At 52.1% G+C, this 19,634-nt stretch overlaps 3 protein-coding genes across 6 annotated transcripts in view; 2 read left to right on the forward strand and 1 right to left on the reverse strand.

Moving 5' to 3' along the window:
- Positions 1-31: 31 nt before the first annotated feature.
- MRPL55 (mitochondrial ribosomal protein L55) lies at positions 32-1,985 on the reverse strand. 3 transcript variants are annotated; one of them, XM_033079498.1, is made up of 4 exons: positions 1,956-1,985; positions 1,325-1,395; positions 1,033-1,216; positions 32-226 (listed from the first exon to the last, which is right to left on the reverse strand). In XM_033079498.1, exons 2-4 carry the CDS (start codon positions 1,345-1,347, stop codon positions 83-85), a joined length of 351 nt encoding a protein of 116 aa, XP_032935389.1. In that variant the 5' UTR covers positions 1,348-1,395; positions 1,956-1,985; the 3' UTR covers positions 32-82. The 3 variants fall into 3 exon arrangements, with proteins under 3 accessions (XP_032935389.1, XP_032935398.1, XP_032935379.1); XM_033079507.1 differs by lacking the exon at positions 1,956-1,985 and adding an exon at positions 1,905-1,949; XM_033079488.2 differs by lacking the exon at positions 1,956-1,985 and having other exon boundaries at positions 1,325-1,644.
- A 23-nt stretch (positions 1,986-2,008) lies between these two features.
- Positions 2,009-12,252, forward strand: GUK1 (guanylate kinase 1). Of its 2 annotated transcripts, none has more exons than XM_033079521.2 (8): positions 2,009-2,101; positions 7,843-7,956; positions 8,672-8,713; positions 9,440-9,536; positions 10,327-10,465; positions 11,222-11,306; positions 11,593-11,678; positions 12,079-12,252. In XM_033079521.2, the coding sequence occupies exons 1-8, from the start codon at positions 2,059-2,061 to the stop codon at positions 12,112-12,114; spliced, it is 642 nt and encodes a 213-aa protein (XP_032935412.1). In that variant the 5' UTR covers positions 2,009-2,058; the 3' UTR covers positions 12,115-12,252. The 2 variants fall into 2 exon arrangements, with proteins under 2 accessions (XP_032935412.1, XP_032935420.1); XM_033079529.2 differs by lacking the exon at positions 2,009-2,101 and adding an exon at positions 4,498-4,922.
- A 1,321-nt stretch (positions 12,253-13,573) lies between these two features.
- The window catches only part of GJC2 (gap junction protein gamma 2), a 34,387-nt gene continuing 28,326 nt past the window's right edge, over positions 13,574-19,634 (forward strand). The window contains exons 1-3 of the mRNA XM_033068556.2: positions 13,574-13,683; positions 15,520-15,603; positions 17,859-17,964. The gene's annotated coding sequence lies outside the window, so the exon portion shown is untranslated. The remainder of the gene's footprint in view (positions 13,684-15,519; positions 15,604-17,858; positions 17,965-19,634) is intronic.

Genomic DNA, 19,634 nt, shown 5'->3' on the forward strand with positions numbered 1-19,634 from the left:
CGGGGGGAACCCTGCAGGGCCGACACACGGATTTGTTTGTATGTATTTATTTATCCATTTATACATTTCTGCTGTCAGCGCTTCACTTCTTCCAGAACTTCTTGTAAGTCTCCAGGTCGATGCCCTCGAAGGTTTCCTCCTCCTTGGCCTTAGGCTTGCTGCGGAACTGCCGGCGCAGACGAGCCTTGCGTTCGGCTTCGGGCAGCGTGCTGCTGTCCAGGGGCAGCTGGGGACACGGAGCACATGTGAGACCGCGGGGACACAGAGTGACACCCCTAGGACACGGCATGAGACCCCTGGGACACGGTGTGAAATCCCTGAGACATGGTGTGAGACCCCCAGCACACAGGGTGAGCTTCCAGAACACAGGGTGAGACCCCAGGACACAGGGTGAGACCCCAGGGATATGGTGTGAGACCCCCAGCACACAGAGTGAGACCCCAGGGAAATGGTGTGAGACCCCTGGGACATGGTGTGAGACCCCCTGGCACACAGAGTGAGACCCCAGGGAAATGGTGTGAGACCCCTGGGACATGGTGTGAGACCCCATGGACATGGTGTGAGCTCCCAGCACACAGAGTGAGATCCCAGGGACACGGTGTGAGACCCCCAGCACACAGGATGAGACCCCAGGGACATGGTGTGAGACCCCAGGAACATGGTGTGAGACCCCTGGGACATGGTGTGAGCTCCTAACACACAAGGGGAGCTCCCAGCACACAGGGTGAGACCCCAGAGATACAGTGTGAGACGCCTGGGACATGGTGTGAAATCCCTGGGACATGGTGCGAGACCCCCAGCACACAGGGTGAGCTTCCAGGACACGGGGTGAGACCCCAGGGACATGGTGTGAGACCCGTGGCACACAGCATGACCCCCTGGCAAACGCCCTGGCCGTGCCATGACACCCTGGCACACAGCATGAACCCATTGGCACACACCATGGCCACGCCATGACCCCCTGGCGCACACCATGACCATGCCATGACCCCCTGGCACACAGCCCAGGCCTTGGCCTCGCCGTGCCCGTACCATGAGGATCCTCTTGGGCTCGCTGTAGCGCAGGCGCACGGTGGAGCCGTCGCTGCTGACCAGCAGCACGGGGTAGCGGCGGCCGTAGAGCTGCCGGTGCAGGTGGCCGATGGCGGCGCGGTTGGAGTTGCTGCGGACGCAGGCCGCGAGGGGCAGCCAGGACACGGGCGGGATGTGCAGGGCGCTGTGGGGACAAGGGTGGCAGAGGGGCAGTGTCACCGTGAGGGTGACGGGAGCTGCGCTCCCGGAGGGTCACGGCTGTGAGCCCGGGTCACGGGCACGCCGCGCTCACCTCAGCACCCAGCTCGCCGCCATCTCAACCCAGCTGTCTCCAGCAGGCAGAGCGGATGGCCTGGGGACACCCTGAGGATAAGGAGAGGTTTTGGGGTGGCTGTGGGGTGACAACCCCGTGTCCCCATCACTGTGAGGCTCCCACAGCTCCTCTACAGCCCCATGGCAGCTCCTGCCACGGTTGGGCTCCATCATGGCTCCCCCCGCCCTCGCCAAGGTTTAGCCCCACTGTGGTTCTCCCTTTCCCGCAATGGTTCAGCCCAACCGCGTCTCCCCTGCCCAGCCGTGGGTCAGTTCCATGATAGCCCCCCCCCCCGTGTCCCGTCATGGTTCAGCCCACCACGTTTCAGTCCCATAATGCCTCCCCCCCACACCCACCTTGGTTCAGCCCTCCCACTTCACTCCAACCCCACTATGGCTCCCGCCACCGCACCGTGGTTCGGCCCAACGCCGCCCTCTCCGCCCCACCATGGTTCACCCCACGTTGCCCCCTCTGTTTTCCCCCACCTCCCCTCACACAGTCACGGCCCTGCCAGTGCCGCCCCCCGCCACCATCATGGTTCACCCCCAGCCGCGCTCACCCCCCCCCCGCCCGGCGCGGCGCGTGGTCCGTCCCGCCGCCCCGCACTCACGTGACCGCACGCCCCCAAGGCCCCGCCCCCGCGGCGACGTCAGCGCGCGGCGGTGGCGGCGGGCGCGCGCGGGGGCTGCCGGGAGCGCCCCCCCCATCCCCTCATGATCCTCGGGCGGATGCGCGGGGCGGGGATCGCCCGGGCGGGTGAGCGGGGATGGGGACCGGGCTCACACCCGCACGGGGACCGCCGGCTGAGGGGCACAGCCGGCCACGGGGTGCCGAGACCCTCGCAAGGGCCGTGGACAGAGGGGGTCTAACCAGCCCGAGGAGCTCGGTCACTCACGGGGGTCCTCGGCTGAGTGGCCTCGGGGCGTTCAGCCCCTCACGGGGTCCTGGCCGGCTCCGGGGTTCTCAGCCCGTCAGGAGGGATCTTGGCTGAAGGAGCCCAGCTCCTCACGGGGTTCCTCTGCTGAGGGGTCCCGGGGTGCTCAACCCCTCTTGGGGGCCTTGGACTGCTGAGCTCCTCACGAAGGCATTGGGCAGAGCGGGTCCAGTAGGCCCCAGGATGCTCAGCTGGTCACAGGGTCCTGGACTGAGGGCCCTCAGCCCCTCATGGCAGCCCTGAGCTGAGGGGTCCCAGGCTGCTGAGTCCCTCATGGGAGTCCTCAGCCCCTCACGGGAGCCCTGAGCTGAGGGGTCCCAGGCTGAGTCCCTCAGGGGGTCCTCAGTGGGGTCCTGGTTCACTGAGGTGCTGATCCCCCACAGGATGAGGGGGCTGACACCAAGTCCCCATCACTGAGCTGCTCCAGGGCAGCTCAAGATGTGCCTGGTTAGAAAAGCCAGACAGGGATGTGCTGGTGGAATCAGGTGGGGTTTGTGGGCACCGTGGGGTGTGGTGAGGTAAGAGGGGTTTAGGGATAAGCATTCCTCAGGTGTCCTAAAAGCACCTGTGGGGAAGTGGGTGGAAAAACCACACCTGTGAGCTTCACCTCTGCAGAGGCTTTTACAGGTGGGTTAAACTGGTCTGGGAATAACTGGTTTGGATCTCCCTGATTTCTGCAGTGACCTTGAGCAAGCGGTTTGTGTTCTGTCTGCAGCATCACTGCTCCCTGCAAGGCAAGAGTGCAGCCAGTGGAGAGGTTAATTAGTGCTTTTTAGGTAATTATTTCCAGGAAAAAGCTGGCTGAGTTCCAGCTCTGTACCACTGTGGGATGCTCTGTTCCTTACAGAATCACAGGATGGTTAAAACTGGAAGATTGGAGCCTCCCTGCTGCTGTGCTGCAGATAATTCCCTGTCTGTCACAGCAGGAGCTCCCTCCCTTTTTGGAACCTGTCCCAAACCTTAGAAAAGTGGGGCTGGCACCTTCATAACAAACCTGCTAAAAATAGGGGGTGGGATTATAATCCTAATTCAGGAGACCTTTCTCAAGGCTCCAGGGAAACTGTGCTCTAATCTTCTTTTCTCCTTCCTAAAGGGGCTTTGCCTTCCCTGAAAAGCCTCTCTGCTAATCAGTTTTAATTTGTTTAACTCTTGTGATGTCTGTCCTTTGCTCCCCTGGTTATGTTGCCACCTATGAGGTAAAATCCAGGGTGAATTTAGCAGCACAAGCAGAGCAGGAACCATTCCTTGCCTTGGGGACATCCCCCTGTGACCACCTCATCTTTTGGCAGCCCAGAGGGGTTTATGTGGCTGTTTGTCCTCAGTCCAGGTGTGGTAGACAATTAATGTTGTAATTAGTTGGGCTGCTCTCCTACTGATCAGCTCTGCAGTGGGTTTGGTAGATCAGGCTGTGTCCCAACCCATTTTTAGGAAACTCTCTGTGCTGGATTTTTGCAGGTTGGCTGCTCTGAAAATGCCAAAATCTGATAAAAGATGGGGGTTAAAAAATGAGCTTGTGCCTAAAATAAATACATCATTGTGACATTCCTGCTGCAGCCAGCTGGGAAATGTGAACACACCAATGCATTCCTGGAGCCAAACAGGAGAGAGAACAAAGCCCCATATCCACCAGACCTGGGGTTTGGGGGTTTTTGTTGCTTTCCCTGTGGGGTGGCTGTTTGGCAGGGATTGCCCTGGGAAGTTGTGGATGCTCCATCCCTGGAATTATCTGAGCAGCCTGGGATAGTGGGAGGTGTCCCTGCCAAGGCAGGGGTGGGACAAGATGAGCTTAAAGTTCACTTCCAACCAAACTTTCTGGAATTCTGTGCAATTCTCAGTTTGCTACCTTTCCTCCTGTGAGGGTCCAGCTCCATGACCTGGGAGTGAAAATGGATTTTGTTCCCTCAGTTTTCCTCTGCAGATCTCCAGCAAGAGAAGGGATTCACAAGGGAGGCAGGAGGAAACACCTGCAGGCCTTCAGGTTTATTTTTAGCTGTTTTGAGACAAGTGAGACGTGATCACAACCCAGGTGTCTTTTCTCTCAGCTATGAGTGTTGTGGAGAAAGAAAAGGGAGTGAAATGAAGGAGAGGGTTCCACTGTAGCAGTGCTTTGGATCTGTGAGCGGGAGAAGGAGTTTTGCTGTTGCCTTTGTGGCTGTGGTGCTGAGGTGAAGCTGTGTGGATTTGGTCCAAAGGAGAAGGAATGTTCCTGCAGGAGGAAAGTGCCTGGAAGTGTTCCAGGTTGGAGCAGCCAGGTCTAGTGGAACCCCCCATGCAGGGATTTGGAATTAGATGGTCTGGGAGGTTCCTTCCAACACAAACCACTCCAGGATTCTACACAACAAAATCCCTGTGCCTTCAGTGACAGCTTTGCTGTTTTCCATAATCCCAGAGCAGCAAGGGCTGGCACCTCGCAGCCTTTTGAGGTGTTGGATGCAGCTTTTCCAGCCAGGAGAGCAGGAAGTGGAGGAGGAACCTCAGGGAAGATTAAAGCTCAGCAGGATCGTTCTCATTGGCCATCTTCTCATTGCAGCTCGTTAATTAAGGCTTTAGGAGCTCACAAATAGCCCAGCTCTGTCCCCAGAGCCTGTGCTGCTGCCAGGGGCTGCTCTGCTTTCCTTGGCTGCAAGGGAGCACAAGGAAAAGGTAAGGATGTGTTGGAGCCTGCTCCCAGCCCATTCCTCTGCTCCCCCTTCCCAGTTTGTCTGGGGTTGAATGAAATGATTGGAAGTGATTTGGGCAGCTTTGCATTTCTACTGGTGCATGCTGAGGGGCAGAGGGAATTTTAAGGGAGAAGAGGGGAAAACTCTTTTCATTCTGGCTGGGATCTGGGATTTGTGCATCCAGCACAGCTGGATCCTAGGAGGGAGTCTGGAACACCTGGAAATCCGTGCTGGCATCCCAGTGTCACTTGGGGGGGGTCTGGAACATCTGGGAATCCATCCCAGTGTCACTTGTGGGGGGTCTGGGGTCTGGAACACCTGGGAATCCATGCTGGCATCCCAGTGTCACTTGTGGGGTTTTTAGGGTGCTGGTGTGTGATGAAGGAGCGCTGTTTGGGGGAAGATGTGAAGCACATGGGGATGTCTGAAGGGGATAAATTTGTGGGGTGAGTTTTCCAGATTCTTGATGGAATTACATGAGAGAGCTGGGAGGGACAGCAGAGAGGGAAGTGCTTTGGGTAACTCCTCTTCTCCCTTGCTGCAAGCACTGAGTAGCATTTCCCTGGTGCTTTCTTCTGGGACTGAACATTTAGTGAAAACCTTTTTTTTTTGAAATTACAGAAATTTAAGGAGTGAGTGATTAGGGAATGGTAGAAATATCCCCAAAGGATTTCCTAGAGTTTGTTCAGCCTCCTGTTTTTGGGAATGATGGAACCCATGTGGTGATGAGATTGGTCCTCCCAAGATTTTATCTGTTGGATCTCTGAGGCTGCAGCCCTCAGAGGGCGCTAAGCAAAAAAACAACAGCAAAGAAGGAATAAAGGAATTTCCTTATGGATAGTTATTGACCGCGGGCGCTTTCACCTCCTCAGCCTTTGTGAATGAATATCCTGTCCCTGCACAGCTGGGATGAACTGTGGGCAGGATAGGTATCCTCAGGGAGCAGAAGGAAAAGTTTGATTACAGTAATTTCACCATTATAAGCTGCACCATTTTTGCTAAAATTTTGGTCCAAACCCGGAAGTACGGCTTATAATCAGGTGTGGCTTATATATGGACAAAGAACGAAAAGTTGCTGTTTTAGTTTGGAGGACAGGTGTCTGCTGAGAAAGGCAGGAGCTTCTCTTTGAAATGGAGAATGCAAACCCCCTCCCTCCAAATTATTATCATTTTGAAATCAAGGGGCTCTCAGGCAAAGATGTGGGAATTAGGAATAACAGTTCTTTACTAGGGAAATTAAAATAGAAATACAGCACTACAAAGAACAAACCCCAAACCCTGACACAGTCAGAGTACAGCCTGACACCCGTCAGGCAGGGTGTTGGCAGCAGTCCCATTCCATGGTGGCTGCATCCTCCTGCAGTGACAGATGTGGCTCAGCTGGAGCAGTGCTCCTGTACAAGGTGCAGTTTCCCTCCGGAGCTCCAGTGGGGATGTGGAGAAATCCGGTTTTCCTCTGGAGTCCAGTGGAGAAAGGGGCTCCCTTAGTGTCCCAAAACCTCTGTTTTTATCTTGGTAAGAAATGTTGGGCTCTTCCCCCTGGCTGGAGCAACTCCCAATGGGATGCAGTAATTTTATCAGTGCCACAGTGGGACTCAATGGCCATGAGCAGAAAATGACTGGCTGGAGGAAGGATGGGCTGTGAAAAGATAAAGAACAATGCCCTGCCTGGTTTCAATGGATGGCCCATTAGCAGAATATCTCCCACAGAGATCAGGATCACTGCCCCCTCAACAGATGGTGATAGAACAGATACTTTTTATCACACTATATTGTAACCCCAGACATTTACCCACCCAGAGGTGCAGTTTATAATCCTGAAGTGACTGTAACTCTGCCTGGGGGAGGAGGATTTAGGGTTCAGGTCGGGGAGGGAGCCCGGCAGGATTAGCCCGCGGCCGCTCTGGTGAGACAGCATTTGGCTTAAGGCTGTTTGAAAAGTGATGTGTAAGGTCAGGGTGACATTGCTGTGAGCTAATTTAAAATGAAAAGGCATTATCTGCTTCTTGGCTGGTGGCTCCCCAGCCTGGGAGGCTAAAAAAACAAATCCGTTTCCAGGGATTTTACTGCTTGCTGAAAGTAACTGGTTTGCTTGATTTGTCCCACTCTCACCATCACTTCTGGAAGCTGCTGATGGGTGAGGGTCTCCTGCACCTTTACACTGCATTTCTTCTTTTTCCCATGTGGATAATTGACCTTTCTTCCTCTCCGGAGACACAGGAATATGAAAACACATTTTTCTTTCTTTCTGGCTGAAGAAATAACTGCAGCAAGTTCTGTGTGTCCCCAGGCTGCCTTTTTTTTATTTTTTTTTTTTCCACCTGTACCAGGACCTGATCTCTGGGATCTCTTTCTGTCCATGAAACACCTGCAGATGGAGTTGGTGCTTCAGGAAATGTGGGAATAAACCCCAGAGCGTGTTCATGGCAGTGATTGAACTGAGTTCAGATGCTGCTGGAAGGGTTGGGGGTGCAAAGTCTTATCTGCAAACTCTCCTTGAAGCTCCTTTCTCCCTCTGAGAGAGAAGGATTCCAAATGCCACCAGGCACAAACAGGATTTTGTTCCTTTTAAAGAGTTTTCCTTTGTGATTTGGTCCCAGTGAGACCCAGCAGTGATGGAAAACATCTGCCTTGAATCATCCCAGTTTAATGTCAGCCAAATCCCAGTTTCCTCCTCCTTTGGGTTACATCCTATGAGTTTAACCTCAGTCTCTTGAGAAGCGTTTCTGCACTCCCAGTGCTTTTTATCAGCTCTAGCCTTGTGATTTTGCATCACTTCAGATTTTCCTGCAGGATTTTGTACCCAAAGGTAAAGGACTGGTGTTGTTTTGAGGGGCTGGGGAATCCCCAGCTGTGTTTCCATGGGTGTTTCTAACCAGACCCATTTTTCTGTCTCTCCCCAGTCATGCAGGGACCAAGGCCAGTGGTTCTGAGTGGCCCATCAGGTGCAGGGAAAAGCACTTTGTTAAAGAAATTGCTCAAAGATTATGAGAACATCTTCGGCTTCAGCGTCTCCCGTGAGTACCCAGGGATGGGCTGTGCAGTTCAGGAGAGCCAGCTCAGAGCCTGCCTCTATTTATACCCCAAATCATGGTTTTTTTCATGGTTTGGCTGTGTCCCATGCTGTCTGTGAGCTGCTGGGGATTTATTTTAAATAATTCAGGGCACCTTTTACTCCTGGTATTGAGTGCTCAGTCTGAGCTTTGTCTGGACTTTCCAGGTCTGGCGATTCCCCTCATGTCTAAACACAACTCAGAGAGGAAACAGGAATCTTCTGAGTGATTCTTGGCTCTGAAAGTAACAAAATCCCCCCACATTTCTGCTTCAAAAGCCATTTGACTTTTCCATGGAGCTTTGTAAGGTGTTTTTAGGTCCAATACCAAAATGTATTTTACTGTCCCAACACTTTCCATACTGTAAAATCTGTGCTTTGAGATCTGCATTCACTCCACCATGAAAGAACAAATACTGGATGTTTAAAAATTTAATGCTATGGGAGGAGAAAAAAGATTAAATTATCTATTTTGTGTGTATCTATTATACTCCTGATACAACTGACTCTCTTATCTCACTTATTTTTCCCAAATTACCTCTTGGTAGAGATTTTTTTTCCTAGAGATCCATGTACCACTTAGACCTTGGCATTTCCTTCATCCTGCAACACATGTGGATGATGTACAGAATTTACAAAGCTCTTTTTTCTTTTTTTTTTTTGTTTTTTTTTCCCTTCAGATACCACAAGGCAGCCAAGACCTGGAGAAGTGAATGGCAAAGGTGAGCCTGTAGCAGTTGGGTCTGTCTCATTGGACTCTCCAAATAATTCAGGTTTTCAAAGCTGGGCTCTCATTTTAGGTACTGTGCTCTGTGCTTGGGTATTGGGTGATTTGATTTTTCCAAAGTTCCAGGTAGTTCTGGGGAGGAATTTCCATGGCCACTGCTGTGGGAAGTGCAGCTGCTTAATGAGATGGTTTTAGCTGTATTAATTTGTGCCCAGCTGTTTTCTCATGCATTTGCATATTTAAGGAACAATCAAATGAGCTTTGTTCTTCATTTCCAATGGCAGTTTTCCTTCTGAAGTGAAAGGAAGGAATTTCAACAGAAGATAGAGAAATACTCCTTTTTAGTTCGTTTGGTTTTGATGGTCCCTTTTATCTCCCTCTCTCTCATCCCATTCTGGTCTTTAATTAGAAATCCTTTCAAATGAAAGGCCTTGCCATTCCTGCTGTAATGTGTCCCACACCTGTAGGCAAGGGGGGAGAAGTTCCCCCTGCACCAGGAATGGGAAAGGATTTGAAAAATGGGGTAGAGCAGCATTTTTGGCCATACAGAAAACTCCAGAATGTTTTGAGCAGGTGTTAGGAGGCAGGAAATGAATCTCTGCAGTCTGCCAGCATTGTCTGAAGGAGATTTTAAGTGTCTTCTCCCCCCAAAAACCCATGGCTGTAATTTTCACCATGAGAAAATGCTCATTTCTGTGCATTTTTATTTTCCCTTCTCCAGATTATCACTTTGTGACCAGAGAGGAAATGCAGAAAGAAATTGATGCCGGTGAATTTATCGAGCACGCGGAGTTCTCCGGGAACATGTACGGGACAAGGTGGGTCAGGTGTCCCTGCCTGGGCCACAGGGGCTGCACTTTGGTGATCTTGAAAATCCTTAAACTACTCTGGGATTCTAGAAAATAAATACAGAATCTCTCCAAGCCCCTGAGGATGTTCCTGCTCAAATGTGGGATAAAATGAAGAGTCCCTCATGCTTAGCAGAAGAGTTGAAGTTCTCACCGGTCCTTTCTGCTCCCTAAGTCTCATCAGGGAATAATAATCAATGATTAAAAAGCTTGAGGCAATTCCCCATGTTGGAGAAGTCTTTACAGCATAGAAAAGCCACCACTGAAAAATTAAGTGGAGAATTAAATGCACCTTGTGACCCAGATGTAGCATCCTTCAGGAGAGCCTGTGGAGTCAGTGGGTCTCTGGAGAAGGGGAGCTCTCAGAGCTTTTGCTCTTTGAATTTTCCATGTTTGTCACAGAATCCCAGGATGGTTTGGGTTGGAAGGGACCTTTGAGATCATCAAATTCCAACCTCCTGCTGTGAGCAGGGGGCTCCCCTCTAAAGGTGAAGCTCTGCCAAGGCAGGAGTTTACAGACATCCCACCCACCCAACATGATCCATTCCCACACCTTCCAGCATGGCTTTGCCAGCCTCTCCAGCAGCAGACAGCAGTCCCAGTGACACTTGGAGAAACTCCTTCCCAAGAGCAGAGCAGCTCTGTCCCCTCCTGCCACAGTTGGGCACAGCAGAGCCCTGTGAGGTTCCCCCACTGCTGGATGGGAACACCCAACCCCCAGAAGGGCTCTCTGACCCCTCCCTGTGTGCTGTGTCCCCAGTAAAGGAGCTGTGCAGGCTGTGCAGGCCCAGAACCAGATCTGTGTCCTGGACATCGACATCCAGGGCGTGAAGAACATCAAGAAGACGGAGCTGAACCCCATCTACATCTCAGTGCAGCCGCCCTCCATTGAGATCCTGGTGAGCGCCCGCCTTGCTTTGCCGTTAGCAGTTAGAGGTAATCAGCTCTACAGCCACGGGGCTCCCCTTCCTCTGCCACCTCTGTGATCCTCAGGGCCCTGCACTAGCTAGGGAGGACATTGCCAAGCAGATCTCTGCCCAACCCAACTCCCCCTCCTCTGGCTCTCAGGGATAAATCTTCCTGTGTTTTGTTTTTTGAGTCCATTGTAGCATGGCCAGTCTTTAAATGCATTCACTGTGCTTTGTGCTGTGCTGAGATTTGCCTCTACAGTTAAAACTAAATCCAGGGAGGCTGGTTCTGTGCAGCACCATAAATTCTGTGCCCCTCTGGTCTTACCCTATGTCAGTGATTGCAGAAGTGGAGCCACTGTCATGGTTCAGAAAGGGGTGAGGACACATGAGGACAATCCCTGACTCTCCCCTCTTGCTCTCAGTACATCAGGCAGGCTCTGTTTCTCGTTGAGTTTGTGGAGGAGGAAGCCAGCAGCACCAGATGCCAGAGCCCAGCAGAGAGAGATCTCATTTCCAGCAGTACCTGGAAAAATAAATAAATAAGAGGGAGGTAAAAGAAACCTGGGACCCTGAACTCTGGGTAGGAGATCTCAAGCCCAGTTTGGCCACTGGTTGGCACTGGGCTGTAACTGAGGCCCCTCACCCTTTGCAGGGTGTTCTCACAGACAGCAGAGGCCTGAGGATGGGGGTGGTTTCTGCCTGCAGCTTTCAGAGCACTCATTGCTGTCATGTCCTGGGGTTTAGGAGAAACGACTACGGGACCGAAAGACTGAGACAGAGGAGAGTTTACAGAAGCGCCTGACTGCAGCCCGTGTGGACCTGGAGCTCAGTGAGTCCTTGGAGTGCAGGGACAGGGGATGCCTGGCTGATTTGGGAGCTGGTTTTTGTGGGAACATCTGATCTCTGCTCTCCAGCAGTGCTGGCAGGGCTTGCCATGAGCTGAGCTGGATCACTGCTGCATTTCCACTGCAGTTCCTTGGGGGTGGTTGGCAGAGCAGTTCATTAGCAGCAGCTGAAATAATGATAATAATGCTAAAAAAAATCATTAAAATGCCAAGAGCTGACACAGGGAAGAAAAAATTCTCCTCTAACTCTGTGCTCATCTCCTTCCCCAGGTAAAGAGCCTGGCCTGTTTGACCTGGTCATCATCAATGATGATTTAGAAAAAGCCTATTCTGAACTGAAGGAGGTGCTCCTGGAGGTGAGTCCTTGGGGATTTTTTCTGCCTCATTCCTGGGCCAAGCAGGTGAGGGTCTGTCCTCAGGCAGCCCCAGAAATGTCACCTCACCCCACTCTTGGTCTGCTTCAGCTGCTAAGGGACAGGCTGAGTACAGGTGATGATGGATCAGTGCCCTAAGAGTGGGAAATGAATCCAACACAATCCTGAGCTGGGGCAAAACAAACATTCATCAGGGGATTCCTATTTCTGGAGCTTCCAAATAAACCCTGCCTTGTCCCTCAAGGTGAACCCAGGGCTTGGTCCTGTCATGTTGTGGAACTGCTCTGAGCTGTTGGTCACTCCTGGTGTCCTCAGCTGCCACACCAAGAGTTGTTTCCCAAAGAGTGGCTGATTCTCAGTCTCTCTCCTGATCTCTTTGCAGGAAATCAAGAAGACTGAAGAATCCAGGAAGTCCTGAGCTGCCCCTGCTTGGGAGCTTTGATTTTGCACATCATTCCCGAAGCGTCACACCGTTTTATTCCGAAAGACATTCCCTTTAGGCTGCTCCTACCCCCGACTTACCCTAGGATGTTTGTATTAAAAGGCAAGAAAAGGTCATGCTTGTGCTTCTGTTCACTGCATGCTCAGCATGTGCTCCTCCAGGTTCTTTGGGAGCTGAGCCCTTCTGGAAGGCTGTGGAGGAGCTGTTGGGCTGATGTGCCTGAAGGCAGCAATAAATCCCTTTTCCTAGGGGGAATCCCCTACATCCAGTAACTGTTGCCTGTACAAGTCTCTGTTCTGAGACCTAGAGAGCTTTGCACTTCATTTCCCAAGTTCTGTTTAGCCTTAACATTGATGTTTTCATAAAACTTCCAAGCCCTTTGGTCCCTCCAGCAGTCCTTGGGCTGGTTTCTCACACTGTGAAAACTGTGGGGCCGGGCTGGGAGATCTGGGAATGTTCTCCTGGAGAGGAGAAACTCCAGGGAGAGCTCAGAGCCCCTGAAGGGATCCAGGAGAGCTGGAGAGGGACTGGGGACAAGGGATGGAGGGACAGGACACAGGGAATGGCTTTAGGCTGGAAAAGGATGGACTTAGGTTGGATATTGGGATGGAATTCCTGGCTGAGAGGGTGAGAAGGGACTGGAATAGAATTCCCAGATTTGCTGTGGCTGCTCCTGGATCCCTGGCAGTGTCCCAGGCCAGGCTGGACAGGGCTGGGAGCAGCTGGGACAGTGGGAGGTGTCCCTGCCATGGCAGGGGTGGGAATGGGATGGGATTTAAGCTTCCCAAACCCTTCTGTGATTCCACTCTATGGAATGCCCAGTGTGTCGCAGCTGCTTTCCCCCCAAACCACACAGCCCATGAGCAGCTGGGCCCTGCAGTGCCAGGCTGGGATGATTTCTCACCCAAACAACACCTTACCAGAGCAGGTTTGTACCTAAACACTCCATTTTTGGGTTTCATCCCCTTCACATCCCATCCCTCCAGTTTATCCAGCAGCTCTGCAGTCCCTCTTGGTTTCCAACTCTCCATCCTCACTTTGTGGAGACAACAAGCAGAAACTCCCCTTGAACCACATTAGTACCTTCATTCACAGCCACGATTTGATGATTATTTTAATCATTTACCTTTCTTGCACTGGTTTGATACATCTTCCCTACATCTAGAAAATGTAAGTTCTGTTGTGGGTTTCTCACTGCTTGGTTCTGGAGTGGGCTGAACAGGCAGAAAACTCCTGTGTGGATTTGTGGTGTGAACCACTGTGTCCTGCGCCATCAAGTGCTGGGCTCTGATGATTTTTCCTCCCGAACCGTGGGATTTTGTTCCAATCCGAGGGCCGCGTTTGCAATGGGGAAAGGTCCCCTCTAGATGGCAGGAACGACAACGGGAAGGCGGCAGAGCAGGAGGTGCAGGACAGCTCCCGCCTCAGTCCGGGGCTCTGCGGCCACCGCGTGGCACCTGCGGGGCTGTCACCAGATGGAAGTGCCCAGCTGCTCCCTGCCCATCCCTCCTGCCAGCCCGGCCTCGGCTCAGCCCTGCGGGACAGGTGAGCGCGGTGCTCCTGCTCCTGGGAAACGGGGAAACAAATCCTTCGGGTGGGTTGTGTGTCCTTCCTTCACTGCTGAAGGGGAGGGAGAGGGAGTCTGGAGTGTCCTGCCCCTGCTGTAGCTGCTGTGACAGAGAGAATGCCTGGAACGCCAAGGTGATGGGATGGCCATGGGGATTCCAGAGGGAGGGGAGTGGGTGCTGGAGCCAGGCTGGTCCCCAGGCAGGTGGGACATCACCAGGGAGTCATTTTGGGTGCTGCCAGCAGTGCCCCATGCATCAAATCCCAAAGCTGGCACTTGTTGAAGCGAGTTTAATCCCTGCACCCTCAAAAATGGGATGTCTGTTTTGATAATTGAGTTTGCAGCCTTTCTGGATCCGTGGGTTTGCTCCTGGCTCACTGGGGTGTTCCACTCCCACATCCCTGGGACAGGCAAGGACCATGCTGAGCATGGCAGGTGTCAGATTCTGGGTTCTCCACAGCTGCAAACATCTGCTCCCAGTGCTCCATGTGGGGCTGGAAAACTGAGGCTACAGGAGCCTTCCATCCCAGAGCTTGTCTGTTATTAAAGATCCTCCTGGAGGACCATTTCCCCACCTAGATCTTCCAGGCAGGAAGGTACTGTTCCCATCTCAGGGTACACCCTGAGTAAAGTAAAGGATCAGGCCTGCTCCTGGGTTGCTTCCAGAAATGTCAGAAATAAGGATTTTATATAACTATATATTCACTGTTCCGTCAGACTGAGATAAATTTGGACAGACTTCAGCTTTTTTCAGCTGAGATGCTTTGGGGAAACGTGGCAGCACCTACATCCCTGCAGGAGGAGGATGCTGGGGGAGGAGGAGGAGGAGTGCAGGGGATGGTAAAAGCTGGGATAAAACCTGCCCTGGGAGCTCTCCTGTCTGAGGCTGAGGATATTTTGGAGCCGATGCCAAGAAAATAACAACCCCCTGTAGCACTTTTGCTTTGCAGCCATCGCATTGTTTTGTGCTGAATCCAGGCTGACATGCTGCTTTTGGGGCAGGAGCTGATTATTTCCCCCCCATTTTTCGATTTTCCTGCCTACCCAAGCTCTTTAACAATAAAAATTCTCCTTCAAGGAGTGAATGAGGGGTTTGGACTCGGAGATCATGACCCAGCAGCACCCAGATCCTGCCTGGGAAGGATGTTGTGCAGAGGACAGGGAGATCCCAAAGAAAAGATCCAAGAAAAGCTGGAGCCCCACTCCAGGCCAGCTTGAAGCAGCCAACATTAGCCCAAAGCCCATCCTGATGAGCCCTCCTCCTTGCCGTGCTTTTCCTTGGAATTCAGCACTGTTGGAGGCAGCTCTGATTCTCAGGCTTCCTTCCATGCCACTGCAGAAAGGCACCGCGGGGCAGAGCCGGCCTGGGAAATAATTGGGCAGCAGGCGTAGAAAATGAGCAGTGAGGGGAAGAAGGAGCAGGAATAATCCTGATTTTGCTGCTTGTCCATCAGTGCCCGGCTCGCTCCGTGCGCGTTTCCCGCGGCAGCGCTGGGATTGAGCATCCCAGGTAGGGAAGTGTCAGGGGTGAGGGGAGGGTGTGTCACGGGTGTCCTGTGAGGAGAAACTCCTGGGGTCTCCTGGAGAGGCTGTTCAACGGGGGAGGCCACTAAATCCCCAATCTGCCAGGGTGCAAAAACCTCTGGCAGCTCCCAGCTGCTCCAAAGTGGATAAAGAACCGGTGGGAGCAGAGAGAGATTGATTGGGGCGGATTTCCCCAGCCATGTGGATCCTGGGGTTTTTTTTTTTCAGCTGGGCTGGGTGCTGTGATCCATGCTGTGGGATATCCTGATGTCCCCTGTGCTCTCCCCCAGGACAGGGAGGTGACAACCACCACGACGCTCCAGCTGCTGCCACCTCACGCTGAGACTGACCAGCACCACCAACACTGACCACAGGTAGGTCACATCATCCCACACCATCCTCCCTGGGATAACTGATCCATGTGGGACTCAAATGGATCTGTGCCAGCATCTCTTGGCCAAAGCATCTCTTGGCCAAAGCATCTCTTGGCCAGGGCTTCTCTCTGCCTGTGCTGCTGAAAATGGCAGGATGGAATTTTTTGCTGAGCATCCCTGGGTGCTCCTGAGTAGGAGTTGCTGAGAGTGGCCCTGGCAGCTGGCTCAGGGGCCAGGCTGTGCCTGCCTTGCTGGGTGCTGTATTTGGGTCAGCCACATCGACTGGGTGTGCATCTGTGTCATCCCTGGAGAGCGCGGGACGCCGATCCATACGCGCGGCCGGCTCCGGCCGGGCTGGCACGCACAGCCCAGCATCCTCACCCTGCTCCTCCCTGCTCCAGCCTCCAGCCCAGCAATCCACTTTTCCCAGCAGTGACTCTGCTTGTCCTGGCCGTGACTCCAGCCCTGTAAATAACCAGAAGCCATCTGCAATTCCCATTGTGCCGTGGCAACTGGTACGGCCACCGGAACGACCGGATGCTTGTGGGATCATGCATCCCCCCCTGGTGCCTGATTCCTCTCTGTCCAGGCACAAAAAGGAGGGAGAACAGGATGTTTTTCTGGATTTTACTTTCCCCAGCTCCAGAGATGCAAAGAGGGGATAAAAAGAAGGGAAGAAGAAAAGGCAATGTGGAGCTGGGCAAATATATATTCCTCAATTTCCACATCGAGGGGTTTATTTTCTTGAAGGCAAGTGGGAATAAGAACCCTGCCCAAGTCATCATCCCAGCATTAATTTGCAGATATTCCCTGAAGGATCAGGGGTTGCTGCCCCTGTTTGTATCAAGTCTTGCTGGAAAACAAAGTGTCTGTGTGGTGGGCATTGAACTTTAGGGATGGCCTGGCTCCCTAACGGGGAGTCAGCATGGAGGTGATGGAAAAACTCAAAAAGCAAGAGCAATGCCCCAATGTGCTGACCTGGAAAATAGAGGAGATTTATTATTTTTCCTAGCTGGAAGTGCAGGATACAGGAGCTGCATCCCTTGCTTTGAACATGGTTGGAATCTTGTGATGTCCCCTGGATATGGGGAGGTGTGGGCTGGAGGGAGAAAACAGCACAAACAGCCCCAGTTTGGGTGGAGAGGAGAAACTGGTGCCACAGCCCAGGGCAGAGGTGCTGTCTGTGGTGTCTGTCCCCTGAGCAGGGAGGGGATCTCACACCTTCCATCCACCTGGGCTCTGCCTGCTCCTGCTGCTGCAGCCCAGCCAGCCCAAACCCACCTGGGAACATCCCCCTGCTCCCTCCTGCGGGGGCTGCTGCACTCCCTGCCCCTGCCAGCACCCCCAGGAGCAGCATTTCTATGTTTAATATGCCTTTTCATAGTTTTTCTTTTAAAATAAATAATGTTTTATTCACCCCATCTGCCTTCCCAAGCACAGATGCTGCTGCTGCTGCTTGGGGTATTTCCATTCTGGTGGCATCTCTGGATCTTTACTGGATTTTTTTTTGTCTGAACTCCATCCTGATCCCCTTTTTCCTACAGGGAAGACATTTCTCTGATGTTCTCTTGGTGTTCCAAAGGCAGCCAGGATCTTCCCTTGTGCATTCTCACCACAGATGTGCTGCCTCTCTGGGCCTTGGGTGCCTCTGAGAATATTTTGGCTCTGTTTTCTCACCATTTTCCCATTTAAGAGTTGTATTTATCGGTGAAATCTCCCTGCTGAGCACCCCATGCTCCCAGAGGAGCTGCCCCTGGATCCCTGGCAGTGCCCAAGGCTTGGAACACCCTGGCAGAGTGCAAGGTGTCCCTGCCATGGCAGCAGGTGAAACTGGGTTAACTTTAGGGTCATTTCCAAACCATTCTGGGATTCTAAGATTTCTCCAGCTCCTCAGTGTGCTCTTCCCCTGGAAGCAACATCCAGATGCAAAATCCTGCAAGGATCCAAACAAAATCCCACTGGGAGATCCCTCTGTTTTATCAATGACCTGTGAACTCCCCTTCTCAACCCAACCCCCGATTTATTTCACCCAAAATCCCATTTCCTCCCCCCAAAACAAAACCCGTGGTGGGACAAAACCTTTTAGGAGCTCAGCGAGGAGCAGAAGCTTCTCCCTGTGCCACCACCCGCAGGAGCCGTGGCTGGGGAGGGGACAATGGTGCCATTGAAGGGGACAGTGCCACGCTGCCGTATTGTGCCTGGCAGAGAGATGCCCGGGGCTAATCACCTCCTCCTCCTCCTCGCCTTTGTTGCAGGGCTGTGCTGGTGCTGCTGCAGGGCTTCTCCCCACCCAGGGCTCCGGTTATGCGCTGAGGATCCGCAGCTCCACGGGCTCCTGTTTATTTTTCCTGGCTGTGAAAGGTAAGGCTTTATCCTCACCCATTAATGGATGGGGCTCTTTGTGGATTTGGGAGTGAAAATTTGCTCCTCACCCCAGTTGGCTGTGGCATTGTTTCATTGATCTTTGTGATATATTCTGTGTTTATTATATTTTATATACTGCATGTATAAAGGCAGCATTGAGAGCCATGAAAATGGTAATTCCTTTCTAACCCTGCAAAATGTTTTGCATAACATAGATGGAATTGGAGAAATCCAACTCCTCTTGGGGTCTGGACAATCCCCTAAAATCTGGATCCAGGATTTTGCTCAGAACTGTTTTATAAAAGGCTGAATGAGAGTTTGCTCTGAGTCTGATACAGAGCAGGGCTGAGATATTTTTAGGAGCATATTTAAAGTTGTTTTGTGTGATTATGAAAAGGATTTCCCTGCACATTTCCAGGTGAGGATGCCCAAAATTCCTTGAAACCCTTGGATTTGGGCTGAGCTTTGGGTTCATGACTGTGTCAAGGGCAGCAGCAGCTGCAGGAGCAAGGGCTGTGGTGATGCCTCTCTTCTCCCTCCTCCATCCCTGGAGCATCCCTTGAGCTGCTTCCCTCTGGAAAACTCCTTCTGGGAGCACACAACCCCTGCACAGCCAGCCAGGCTCTTCCCAGCTTGTTCCTCCCCTGGAGCAGCTGCAGAGCACAAACACATTTGAGAAATTAAATTAGAGGATGAAAACTTGCCTGCCCCATCCCTGCTCTGAGGAGCAAGGACATCTCTTAAAATTTCCTTCAAACCAGGAAAAAAACAAATTGTTTTGAGGAGTTTCACATGGTGGGAGCTGCTGAGGGTGATGTGTATTTAAGAGATGAAGAGCCACCAGATTTTAAAGGTTTAAGGCTTTCCTCATGCCAAATTTATTCAGTTTGGGGGTTTTCTTCAATTGCAGTGAGTAAAACCTCACTGGTTTGGCCTCCTGGAAGCCAAATCTCCCCTCACAACACGGGGCCTTTAAGGAAAACATCAATTTTTGTCAGGTCAGCCATAAAATCAGGCGGGTTGGCGATGGGAAGGAACAGATGACCAAAGGTTGTGGCCTCTGGATGGGGCAATTATTTAATCCAAATTATTTGTGGGTTTGAGTCAGGGGTAACATCCCCCCCAAATCCCTGTTCCAGAGGGGCTGGGATAGGAGGAAATTGTCCCTCTGTCCCCTTCCAGCTGTTTTCCCTTCCAGCTGTTCCCCCTGCCCTGAAAACAGGAGAACAGGGATGAAGAGGGGCTGGGATAACATAAAACATTAAAATGCAAAATTTCATCAACAGGCACTGCTTTGGGCATAAAAACTGGAGTGGGCAAAGGAGATTTTTGGTGGTCTGCAGTGTCTCACTGGAGCTGTAAGGACAGGGAGAGTTTGTAGCCAACTTTCCACCAGGTTTGGAGCAGAAAGGAAAAGAAATCCCAAACAAGAAGGAAACATTTCTTATCCTGCTGCAGCACCTCCGCTTCCTGCCCCCCTCTCCTGCTCCAAGGAGCTCTTTCTGCTATTTTTAGCCCTGAACCCTTTGACTATTTGAATTATTTGATTTTTTTTTTCCATAAGCACCACTCTTGGCTCTGCAGTTATTCATCTCGCTCTCTTTTTTTATGCGCGCTGAGAAGGAAAAATCACCAAAAAAAAAAATAAAACAAATCAAGGGAAGCCA

This window comes from Catharus ustulatus, chromosome 1, assembly GCF_009819885.2.
Source record: "Catharus ustulatus isolate bCatUst1 chromosome 1, bCatUst1.pri.v2, whole genome shotgun sequence".
Classification (NCBI taxonomy): Eukaryota; Metazoa; Chordata; class Aves; order Passeriformes; family Turdidae; genus Catharus; species Catharus ustulatus.

Bases quoted from the DNA above. Each gene is read 5' to 3' on its own strand.
- MRPL55 (XM_033079488.2), bottom strand. From the start codon at position 1,518: ATGATGGAGCCCAACCGTGGCAGGAGCTGCCATGGGGCTGTAGAGGAG. The intron at 1,217-1,324 runs GTGAGCGCGGCG...TTGTCCCCACAG, and splicing joins GCGGCGAGCTGGGTGCTGAG to CGCCCTGCACATCCCGCCCG. The intron at 227-1,032 runs GTACGGGCACGG...CCGTGTCCCCAG, and splicing joins AGCCCAAGAGGATCCTCATG to CTGCCCCTGGACAGCAGCAC.
- GUK1 (XM_033079521.2), top strand. From the start codon at position 2,059: ATGATCCTCGGGCGGATGCGCGGGGCGGGGATCGCCCGGGCGG. The intron at 7,957-8,671 runs GTGAGTACCCAG...TTTTCCCTTCAG, and splicing joins CTTCGGCTTCAGCGTCTCCC to ATACCACAAGGCAGCCAAGA. The intron at 11,307-11,592 runs GTGAGTCCTTGG...CTCCTTCCCCAG, and splicing joins CCGTGTGGACCTGGAGCTCA to GTAAAGAGCCTGGCCTGTTT.